The following is an 11814-nucleotide window of genomic DNA, read 5'->3' as shown; positions in this document are numbered from 1 at the left end:
CACGCTTTTGATTCATTTTTTACAAGTTAAGTTACACACCCACACACTCTATTGATAGATCTGGTTAATCACCTTTCACACACAGTGGGTGTTTATTTTACAGGTTTACCTCAAATCTTTTTCTTTCGTTGTTTCGATGTTTCCCCTTAAAGACGCCAATTGTAGTTGATTCGTAACACATGATTGATTGATTCAACTTATCGTGTCGTTAAACGTGTTCATTGTTGTGATACTGCTTTTTTCGTACTATGTTATACTTCAACTTCCAACTAACACTTACTCCATATCATATTCAATATCACCTTTTACTGGTTAATGCTTAATTCGTTTCGTTCCATTTACGTCTCTCTCTCTCTTTAAAGACTCTCTCGTTTCTTTTTTTTTATTTTGTTTACATTTTTTTTTTTTCTCATATTTTTTTTTTTTTTTTTTTTATTTTATTTTTTATTTTGGAATGGGTGGTGGTGGTCGTTGAATAAAATTTATATATAAGAAGAATTCTTTCGCTATTTGTTTTTAAATTCTAATTTCATTCCTTTTGCTTTCTTCTCTCTTTGAACTTAATTCTTCATTAATTTCAATCTTTTAGGTAACTCTAATCTTATATCCCCTCCCTTCCCTTATACATTATGAAAGGTTTAATCTTAGTCGGTGGTTATGGTACTCGTTTAAGACCATTAACTTTAACTGTTCCAAAACCTTTAGTGGAATTTGGTAACAGACCAATGATTTTACATCAAATCGAAGCTTTAGCTGCTGCTGGTGTTACTGATATTGTATTAGCTGTCAATTATAGACCTGAAGTTATGGTTTCTACTTTAAAGAAATATGAAGAAGTTTATGGTGTTAACATTACTTTTTCAGTTGAAGAAGAACCTTTAGGAACTGCTGGTCCATTGAAATTAGCTGAAGCTGTTTTAAAGAAAGATAACTCTCCATTCTTTGTGTTAAACTCTGATGTTATTTGTGATTATCCTTTCCATGAATTAGCTGAATTCCATAAAGCTCATGGTGGTGCTGGTACCATTGTTGCTACCAAAGTTGATGAACCATCTAAATATGGGGTTATCGTTCATGATAGAGATACTCCAAATTTAATCGATAGATTCGTTGAAAAACCAGTTGAATTCGTTGGTAATAGAATTAATGCTGGTTTATATATCTTAAACCCAGAAGTTATTGATTTAATCGAAATGAAACCAACTTCAATTGAAAAGGAAACTTTCCCAATCTTGGTTGAACAAAAACAATTATATTCTTTCGATTTAGAAGGTTATTGGATGGATGTTGGTCAACCAAAAGATTTCCTTTCAGGTACTTGTTTATACTTAACTTCTTTAACTAAAAGATCTCCAGAAAAATTATCTCATGAAAAATTCGTTCATGGTGGTAATGTTTTAATTGATCCAACTGCCAAAATTCATCCAAATGCTTTAATCGGTCCAAATGTTGTTATCGGTCCAAATGTCGTTGTTGGTGATGGTGCTAGAATTCAAAGATCTGTTTTATTATCTAATTCTGAAGTTAAAGATCATGCTTGGGTTAAATCTACCATTGTTGGTTGGAATTCAAGAATTGGTAAATGGGCTAGAACTGAAGGTGTTACCGTTTTAGGTGATGACGTTGAAATTAAAAATGAAATTTACGTGAATGGTGCTAAAGTCTTACCTCACAAATCTATTTCTTCAAATGTTGAACATGAATCTATTATTATGTAATTTAATTTAATTCACTTTTTTAAATCTTCTATTTTATATCCAATTATTATAATAAAATAAACAAAATCCTTGTTATTTGTGGTCTCTTTTTTTTATATAAACTTTTCATCAATTGTATATTATCTATGTACAAAAATTTTATTTAATAAGTTCACTTAATCCATGAATTGAACTTTTTCTTAAAGAATCACTTAATGGTTTCTTACCACTTAAATATTGTAAGATTAAAGCTTTAGAAACTAATGGTTCTTCAACAATTCCCATTTCAACAACTCGGTTCTTAATTGGATCTTCATATGTAATACTTAATTTCCCCCCTTTTAAAACTTCTAAATATAATAAATGATTCTTTGGAACTGAACCTCTATTCTTTTGGAATATTTGTTTCAATTGTTCTAATCCTTCACCCATTCTTTCTCTTTCTTGTTTAGCTAATGGATGAGCCAATATCGATTTTGTGATACCATCTTTTAAATGATTAAAATCAGTATTTCTAACTGGACTTATTCTAACTAAGAATCTAACTTGATTTTCCACTAATTTATTAATGATTTGAACTGATTGTTCGACATCAAGTAATTTCTCCTCGGAAATAGAGTCTTCACCTTTAAGTATAGTCTTTGTCTGTTTAATATCATCCTTTGAGATATATATCCCAGCACCATAAACTTTAAACCCTACAAATGTAACAGCTCTAACTCCAAATCCCAACATTTGATAATTTTGATGCAAATGTTTTTTGTCAGACTGCTTTATTTCAAGTGGGAATGCATCAATACTAGAATCAACCGAAACAGATTCTTCAATCGATAAGGCTTGATTATCTTTTTCAAGCTTTATTGAGTTATTGGTAGTTAATCCAGAAAGTACTACACCTGCCCCAGCCATTGATAAACCAACCCATACTGTAGATAATGGTGATGGTCTTACTAGTAAGGCACGTTGGGAATTAGTGGATAACTTACCCCATGGGTATCTCCTTATTGAACTTCTAATTAATCTGAACATTGCTAACTAGTCAATCACAGTGAAGTTATATTGAACCAAAACTTTTCAAAAGAAAAATTAAAAACTTGATTCCCCAAACTTTTTTTGCGACAAAATTGTTTATGACGTATTTTTTATGACATGACAATTTGTACATTTCGATATATTAAGAGAAATCTATTTAATAACTTTAGCAATTTCTTCACTTACTGCAGAATTACTCATCAATGTTAGTCCACTTGATATCTGTGCTTGATATATGGATTCCCATTTATGCCATTCTTGTTCAACACTAATTAACTCAGAATTTAACCAATTATAAGAATCATTTTGTTCAACAAGTTTTGCAACCAAAGTTCCTAATAATGAATCACCAGCTCCAGTTACATTTACTATTTCTAAGTTTTCATTCTCCGGAGGAATTGGAAAATATTGCATTACAATACCAAGTTGTTTTTCTGGAGAAACCTTTTGACCAAATGAAGTTAACATGAATTTTGGTTTATATGGAGATGCAGTTGGAATAGATTTATAATCTTGAACAGTTTCAGAAATACTTAAGGAAAAAAGTCCATCTTTACCTAATTTTAATAAAATGTTTTGTACGTATGGTAATAATTGGAAACTTCTTTGTAAATCTCCGTTTGAAAGTAAATCTGATAAAACTTTATAATCTGGCTTTCTTGATAATGCATTCAATTTTTCTCGAAAATCAGCACTAATTCCTAAGGCATCAAGTATTGGGAACCAATTATCAAAGTCATTAAAATACTCTTTCTCAGTAAATGATTTATGAATCGATTCCATTTCAGCTCTTGTTGGAGTGATCAAACTAATAACATTATTAGGAAACACAGTTTGATCTATTGATGCAATTCTGCTTGATTTTATAAACGAGGTAGGTTCTATTATCACAGCTGGTTTATTATCTCCTTTTTTTCTGATAGAGTGAAAGACTTTATTTAGGACCTTGGGTGACAAATTACAATCAAAAACAACCACTTTTGGACCTAATCTATCCAATTCATTAATAATATGACTAGAGAAATCTGTTTCTATAATACTCATATCTGCGCATGCAACTATTAATTCTCCTTGCTCATCATGAGTTGCAACGTATTGAGCAGTTGATTTACCACCTTCAATAACTTTAATACTTGTTGAATCCATATTTTTACCTTCAAGTTCATTTAAAATTGAACTTCCTGGTAAATCATTTGAAACAATTGACACCAACTGTGATGATTTCAAATCTGATTTAGATTTTGATAAAGATTGAAAGGAATATTGACATGCTAAATTAACATTATGCCCTACTCCACCGATTGAAGATTGAATAAAGCCGATATTAGAATCGCCTAATTTGGTTGCTGATCCAATCTTAGAAATGGTGTCATATGCAACAGATCCAACAATGGCAACGTCTGCTTTAGTTATTTTAGACTTAGTTGTTGTGGTAATAGATGGCTTTGGTGAAGTTACGTGTAATTTTGGAATTATAGTTTCCTTATTGACTAGAGTCTATTTTTATTATTAGTATGAGATCAAAAGTAAAATTTTAAAAAAGAGAGCTCTAACATACCTGATCTGCGATCAATAATTCCTTTGCTATACTAGTTGCTATTTTAGCATTGTTAAGCACGAGACTAATGTTCGAATCAACTGATTTTCCAGCAGTAGCATTTGATATGGTTTGTAGAAGAAATGGTGTTAATTCTTTACCCTGTATTCCTAATCTTTTCGCTTCATCAATTGCATTTTTGACAAGTTCATTAATAAACGAAGAAGGCAATGCATATTCTTTTGGTATTGGAACACAAATAACACTTCCGGAGTTTATATTATTTTGATAATGTAAAGCTAATGCTATTTCTTGAAATGATTGAAATTGATCTGGTGAAATGATTCCTGATTCTCTAGTATAAAATCCTGGTATTTGAACCTGTGGTCTGTTATCATCGTTATAAGTAGACACACACACACCTTGAGTTTCTAAATATTCAATGGTGAGTCCAATGTCAAGGATTGACTTTGGTCCAGAGCAGACAACTGCAACAGGAGTACGACCTAACTCATTCAAATCAGCAGAAATATCGAAGGTACTTTGAGCTTCATAATGCACTCCTCCTAAACCACCGGTGGCAAATACTTTAATGCCCGCCATATGCGATAGTATCATTGTCAGAGCAATTGTAGTTCCTCCATATAACTTTCTAGCCATAGTATATCCTATATCACGACGAGAAACTTTATTTACCATACCCTTATCTCGAGATTTTTCAGCCAATTGAACAAGCTGTTCATTTGATAAACCGACATGAGGTTTACCCTCTATGAATGCAATCGTTGCAGGTATACCTCCGTTATCTCTTACAGTTTGTTCTACTTTTTGAGCCATTTCTAAATTTTGAGGATACGCCATTCCATGAGTTATGATTGTAGATTCTAAGGAAACAACGGGTAAAACCTTATCATTCAAGGCTTGTTTGACCTCATCTGTAATTATTAATGGGAATTTATTCCATCTTCTTATACTACTCGAAAGTAGTCTTTTTGCAATTGCACTCTTCATTAAATAGGAATTGTTACAGTATCAATAATTTCATCTAGATATTTTTTTGTTTACTATATTTTTTTTTTCAGAATATTGCAAACAAGACTTATTTAGCAGAAATCAAGCCAGAATAATGAAATCATTTTGGAATATAGAGCTTGATGATGATATAACAATAGACGTTATACGAGATTCTCCTCTAAGCCCAGATCAGATCAGTACTATTTATGAAAAGTTCAGCAAAGATCAAGATCAATATCAATCTATTCCATTCGAGAAATTATCATTTGAGGATTTATTTGTATTAGAATGTATAATAATAAAATCACATAACGGCTACGACCCAACAAAGTTACTCGATTTCCTAAAGCATTCGCTAGATATCCCAGATGGAATAAACTGGAATAGGGAGGTTGATACTAGCCTTAAAAACAAATATTATCACTACTTAAGATTATTAAGAGTTATTTCAAATCATTCAGATGACATATCAGCTTTTGTATCAGTAATATCCTATCATATCAATCCTCATACCCCTTGGAGTTCAATGACTAATTCTTTATTAATCAAAGATATTATATCGTCTTCATCTAAGAAACAAGAATCTATACAACAAATTCTTCCTGATTTCATTGCAGTTAATTGGAAGCAAAATCTATTGAAAATCGAATCGACAGGCAAACATACAGCATTGAATCCAAGATTAGGCAAAATAGTCGAAGATGACATTAGAAAATCTTGGAAATCCTCATCTAAAGTGAAATCAATTTCAATGACATGGTTCATAATATCGGAGTCAAATGATATAGTCTTTGAAACTAATTGGAGGCTATTAATCTCTTTCATTTTGAATATTTTAGATGATCACGAACCAGTTTTTAAGTACCATGCGTGTTTATTAATCAATTTGCTTTTAGCAAGATTTGTTAAGAGTCTGAAGTTATATTTACTTAAGAATTCGGGGTTATCTCAGATTTTATCAGATTCAATAAAAAAGTGTTTAAACTATTTACCACCTAGTACTCCAGAAAGCATATCTGGAATGCTATTAGAGGAGGCCTATAGAGGATTGTATTTAATTATAGAAAGCTCAGATGATCAGGTGTTGGCAGTGGTTGCCATTATAAATGATGATATAGTTTCTTCACTTTCACGATTACTACTTGATAAGCCATCAAAAGTGACTTTACTACTTATTAAACAGTTAGACTATATTATAACAAATGTTCTACATACTAGAGTGATGTTAGCATTTTCCAAAGTTGTGTATTTGATTAATCAAGTCATTACCAATGGTAATTTGTATTGGCAAACTGGTCTTGAATTGGACATAATATTGGCAGCTTTAAACACACAAAATTCGTTATTTGAACAATTTATAAGTTTAGGTGATGTTGAAAGTTTTAATTTGATATCCACTTATAAATACGATTTTTTTGGTGCTTGGAGTATTGTATTGAATAGATCAAATAATGGAAAGAATGAAACATTAGTTGCCACTGTCAAGGAAAATTTAAGCCAATTAGCAGTAATAATGGAAAGAAGTGATAATAAAGGTAATAGTTCATTTAATGATATTGTCAATGAACTTAGTCAGAAGGTTCCTGGGATGGAAAAGTATCTAGAAATAGTTTAAGTTGCAATTAAATATATATTGATATGTACATGAAATAGATACGAAGAACTATTAATTAAGTCTATTGCTGACCTTGTAATGCTTGAACGACTTTGATGTTAGTATCTAAGAATCTGTTAAGACAATTAGTAAGACATTGCTCCTCTGAGGAACTCAAATTACCATTAGTTATTGGTCTATTAGCATTACACTTCTTGAAACACATATCAGTGAAATTATGTATGGACATTTGAACTTTTGATTTTGATTGTTCAGCTTCAATGAATTGCATAATATCCTTTCTGGAAGATTCATCTAGATTTTGAAGAGCTGAAGCTGATATTGACGACATTCTTAGTTTATTTGCTTAATTGAATAAATTGGTTACCAGTACAATTATTAGGGCCTTTTTCAAGCTTCTAAAATTTTTTTTCCTTGAAGTTTGATATCAAAGATATTTGTAGTGAAGTATCGCGTGAATTTTGTAACCACTTTTAAGGTAAATATATACTGCAACCAGAAACCATGTCGGATAAGTTAACAACATTAAAGCAATTGTATAGCTCAAGTAGTCCTAATACGGGTAAAAAGGGTAGACTGAACGATGAGACTTACTTGAAAAGACTAGAGAATGATATTAGGGTCATTAAAGGATATATGAAAGAAGTAATCCATGCCACAGAAACAGTAAACAAACAAATAGATCATGATTCAATCGATGAAAAGAAAAGAATAATAGCCCTTTATAAAGCTGGTGGTATACTACCTTACATACCCAGTAAGGACGAGGTTATTCCAATATCAACTACATCACAGAAATTATCACAAAGATCAAAAGAATACGAAAGTATATTGAACAATGATAAGCTTCACGTAACATCACAACAAGTTGATAAACAGAAATCAAATAATCAATTGTTTAACAGCCTTATTCGGGCAACAGAAAATATTAAAAATAAATCTGTTAACAAAATCACAGATTTAAATGAGAAAGTTGAACAAGAGGAACAGTTTCTGACTGCTAAAGTAGACATTAACGTTTCTAAAATGGAAAAGGAGTCGAGTGAGATCCAAAAGGCTGTCAATTCACACTTAAAAAGAGCAATCAATAAACAAATTAAACTATCAACACCTTATGATTTGAGTGAATCTGAATTGAAGGACTCAACTAGAGAATCATATAAGTTGGTAACAAAATTATTAAATGCCAATCCGAATTCATGGACAGAAATACCGGCTTCAGAAGATTATGAATCTTTGTTAAGACTATTGATCTTGAATAATTTAGTTAGTATTCGTGATGACTCTGGTCCTGAAAGATATTATGTTAAGATACGAGACTTTGGTGTAATATGAGCACGCCGTACATTATTCAACGTGACCAAATTGGAATCTACATTACATATAATTTCTGTAGTCTATTTAATATATTAATTAAAAGTTTCTATAAAACTTATATTGTAATTTTTCTTACTTGCACTTTTCTATTTTTAAGAACCTCACTAGCGGCCCATCTAGATGAATAGGCTTTGTCTGACAGTTTATTGTCGGTGATTGAGTCAGGGTCTTCGTTAGGTTCATTTTCTTCTACTTCTGCTAGACTATTAACAAGATTGGCAATGGTTTCTTCATGATTTATAAGGGTTGAATGTATTTGAAAAATTGTTGTCTCCAAGTTCTTCATAACTGTATCGTCTAAACGTATCTTCGCTTTTAATGGCATTAACTTAGATACTATTTGGTTTTCTAATTCTCGGAATTTAGTAACCTTTTCTCTAAGTCTAATCTGTAAGACTTCATCTTTCAAACTAAGTGGGCGTTTCTTCAATATTGAAGATTTAGCATCATTCTTGAACAGAGATAATTGTGAAAAATGTTTATCAAGTTGAATTCTCAATTGATGTGTTTTATGTAATCTATCAGTGATAGACTTTAATTCTTGTTCTTGGTCCTTTAAAGTCTTTAAATGACTTTTTGAGCTATCAATTTCTTCTGAAATTTCGCTCTGTAAAATGCCAACTGATTGTAATGTCCATTGATCAGGTGAATCTAATTTAGGGTCTTGTATCTCATTTGATTGTGAATCAATCATTTCAATTAATGATTTCACATTTCTCTCAAGTATGTTGACATTACCAGATGTTTCATTAAATATTTCAAGGATTTTATTCGTTATGACATCTTTTGAGTACCTGTCTTTTTTAGAAATTCCGGAAAACTTTAACAACTCAATTTTTGTAATTGGCTTAACTGTAGATTTAGCTATTTCATCCTTTTGTAATATAGTAGAACCTTGTGGTACAGCAACAACCGGCTCAGTGACAACATTATCAGGCACAACATCTTCAGATTCAAAATCTTCAGAAGCAATCTCTTCAAAAGACTCCAATTCATCAGATTCATCTTCTTCATCCTCATCCGAAACATTCTCCTCAGTATCTTCAACCTCCGATGATGAAAATTGCTGAGCTGGTTTAACTGGATCCTCAGTTAATTTCAAGCCGCTTTCAAATGAAGGTAATATACTGGCTAAAGGTTTCTCATTGATATTTAAACCGCTAATTGGAATAGGACTCTCGACAGCTGGAGTTTTCTCAATAGCTGGAGCTTTAAATGCAGCAAAAGGCGACGATTCTGCTTCTTTGCCGTTGAACTTTGAAAAAGGCAGTGGTTCTGCTTCTTTATTATTAAGTTTTGAGAAAGGCAGAGGTTCCGCTACTTTTTTATCAAGCGATGCAAATGGCAGTGATTGTAAAGGCTTCGTTTCTGTTGTCGCTGATTTGGAACCAAAAATTGAAGGTTTGGCTACTTCCTTTTTGCTATCTGCTTGAGAATTCAAAGATGCAAAAGGAGAGGAGGATGATGATGATTCATTTTGGGCAAATTTTGCAAATGGAGAATTATTTGATGGACCAGCACTATATGATCCAAATGTTGATGCGGTGGTATTGGTATTTTCAGTAGATCCGAATGCAGATGGCTGTTTGGCAGCAAATCCACCAAAGCCAGAGCTTCCAAAACCAGAACCACCAAAGGCAGGTTTACCTGAATTTCCGAAACCAGAACCACCAAAACCTGAACTACCAAAGTTAGATCCGGAACTTGTTTCTGGTTTAATATTAGATGAAAGGGATGAATTATTAGTTTTAAAACCACCAAATGCAGACTTATTGTCATCTTCAGTAGATATTGGTTTAATTTCTTTAACTGGGGCCGTGAACCCTCCAAATGGCGAGCTTTCTTTGGCAAATAATGAACTTGCAGTTGATGAACCAAATGGATTAGCTGCGCCAAAAGAAGCTGGAGCTGTGGAGCCAAATGGATTCGATATGGCCGGAGTAGCAGTAGCAGTTGCTGGAGCAACAGCAGCAACAGTAGCAGATTGTTCTCTTTGATAATATTTTAAGGCATTGGATAAATCAGCTTTATCATCAGTGATTGCTGATTTATCATATACCCACCAGGAGATTAAATGACCCGAATTTAATAAGGTTAGAAGTCTTGGGAGTTTTCCTTTAACTGCTTCTATACCATTCCATGGTTCTAATACATTAGTATCAATTCCAGTTACATCCAAAGCGAAACCAACAGCAGAAGTATCATCACCAGTATCATCATCTATAGGGAATTGGGCTCTTTGAGAATCTTCCGATGGTTCTACTAAAGTTGTTTCTGAGATTTCGAGTTTAATAGTTGATATATCGGTGGCCAAAGATGAAGTTACAAAATAGAAAGTTGAATCAGATATCCATTTCACTAAAGTTAAACCATAATATTCATTTGCTCTTTCAACTGAATTGAATGGAGGAGCCACATCGATTAAACTTGGAGTACCATTAGCATCTATCAAATATGTTTGAGTGATATCTTCTTCTTCATTCTTATAACTTATTAAAATACTTGATTTCACGGTACGGATATCTATAGGTTGGTAATTTTCTAATTCAAGATCCAATGGAATAACCTGTTTAGTATAGTATTTACAATGAATATTTAAGGGATCATTATTATTAATATAGAAGATTGATCCATCATCTGACCAAGTATATGAAACAATATCTTCACCAATTTTATCTGATTTATTATTTAAATAAAGTCCACCTGAATTGGTATGAATCAAAACTGAGTCAGGAGACTTTGATGATGGAGATATTGACTTAATATCATCTATTATATCATCACCATGGTAACTTTTTAAATCAAATTTATCAGTGTTAAAGTAATCGTTGATAAGTATATAATATAATTTGGAATGATTAACCACATATAATTTTGATTCATCACTATTGAAGTATAATTGTGTTATTTTGAAAGTATCTGTAACCGTCTTGAGTGAATCTAAACTTGATATATAACCCAATTTCAATGAAGTAACATTAGAAGCAGCAAAGTACTTATTTATATTACCTACGGCCAATAAGTTCAAGTTATCTTCATTATAACTATCAAGATCAATCGGTTGATCAAACAACTTCAAACCTTGGCCATCAGAGTCTAACTTAAACCCCAAGTCCTCTGACGATACAAGATCAATTGAACTCATAATCACTTTGTTTAATGGATGTTGTTTTGAAATATCATCCACAGTTGACAGATAGATATCTCTCTCTCTCTCTCTCTCTCAAACTTTTGATTCAAATATTTCTGACAACAATATTTTTTCCGGGAAGGAGTAATATACAGGAACGAACAGGAAAAAAAAAAGAAAAAAAAATTTTAATTTTAAAATGGAATAAATGGAAAAAAAAGGGGGAGATATACCATTATCAATAACAAGTTATTTATATAAATTTATCTATTTTTATATACCATTTTACATATATTAGACTATGTATGGGACACCATTCGGAAGGGCCACAGGCCAGTCATCTTCTGCTCCATCGCATTTCAAAGACAGCGCCAGAACTGCTATTTATCAACAGTTACCTCCTTCAGTGAGG

The 11814-nt window shown here is 32.0% G+C and overlaps 7 protein-coding genes across 7 annotated transcripts; 3 read left to right on the top strand and 4 right to left on the bottom strand. All coding sequences in view use genetic code 12, as the record gives it.

Moving 5' to 3' along the window:
- Window positions 1–629: 629 nt before the first annotated feature.
- Window positions 630–1718, top strand: SRB1 (mannose-1-phosphate guanylyltransferase; the record flags this gene model as incomplete). Its single annotated transcript, XM_064905406.1, has 1 exon — window positions 630–1718. The coding sequence occupies one exon, from the start codon at window positions 630–632 to the stop codon at window positions 1716–1718; it is 1089 nt and encodes a 362-aa protein (XP_064759218.1).
- A 138-nt stretch (window positions 1719–1856) lies between these two features.
- DFJ63DRAFT_316104 (uncharacterized protein) lies at window positions 1857–2726 on the bottom strand (the record flags this gene model as incomplete). The annotated part of the gene is made up of 1 exon (XM_064906670.1): window positions 1857–2726. The coding sequence occupies one exon, from the start codon at window positions 2724–2726 to the stop codon at window positions 1857–1859; it is 870 nt and encodes a 289-aa protein (XP_064759217.1).
- A 156-nt stretch (window positions 2727–2882) lies between these two features.
- Window positions 2883–5277, bottom strand: DFJ63DRAFT_338189 (uncharacterized protein; the record flags this gene model as incomplete). Its single annotated transcript, XM_064908655.1, has 2 exons — window positions 2883–4172; window positions 4288–5277. 2 exons carry the CDS (start codon window positions 5275–5277, stop codon window positions 2883–2885), a joined length of 2280 nt encoding a protein of 759 aa, XP_064759216.1.
- DFJ63DRAFT_54050 (uncharacterized protein) lies at window positions 4974–7147 on the top strand. Its single transcript, XM_064908892.1, has one exon. The coding sequence runs from the start codon at window positions 5393–5395 to the stop codon at window positions 6893–6895; it is 1503 nt and encodes a 500-aa protein (XP_064759215.1). The 5' UTR covers window positions 4974–5392; the 3' UTR covers window positions 6896–7147.
- TIM8 (protein transporter) lies at window positions 6957–7226 on the bottom strand (the record flags this gene model as incomplete). Its single annotated transcript, XM_064907584.1, has 1 exon — window positions 6957–7226. One exon carries the CDS (start codon window positions 7224–7226, stop codon window positions 6957–6959), a length of 270 nt encoding a protein of 89 aa, XP_064759214.1.
- Window positions 7227–7399: 173 nt separating this feature from the next.
- DFJ63DRAFT_338186 (uncharacterized protein) lies at window positions 7400–8230 on the top strand (the record flags this gene model as incomplete). Its single annotated transcript, XM_064908654.1, has 1 exon — window positions 7400–8230. One exon carries the CDS (start codon window positions 7400–7402, stop codon window positions 8228–8230), a length of 831 nt encoding a protein of 276 aa, XP_064759213.1.
- A 48-nt stretch (window positions 8231–8278) lies between these two features.
- Window positions 8279–11608, bottom strand: NUP159 (FG-nucleoporin). Its single transcript, XM_064908891.1, has one exon. It carries the CDS (start codon window positions 11415–11417, stop codon window positions 8328–8330), a length of 3090 nt encoding a protein of 1029 aa, XP_064759212.1. The 5' UTR covers window positions 11418–11608; the 3' UTR covers window positions 8279–8327.
- Window positions 11609–11814: the final 206 nt, after the last annotated feature.

Source organism: Scheffersomyces coipomensis (genome assembly GCF_036884675.1).
Source record: "Scheffersomyces coipomensis strain NRRL Y-17651 chromosome Unknown DFJ63scaffold_16, whole genome shotgun sequence".
NCBI lineage: Eukaryota > Fungi > Ascomycota > Pichiomycetes > Serinales > Debaryomycetaceae > Scheffersomyces > Scheffersomyces coipomensis.
This window is presented reverse-complemented; position numbering and strand designations above follow the sequence as displayed.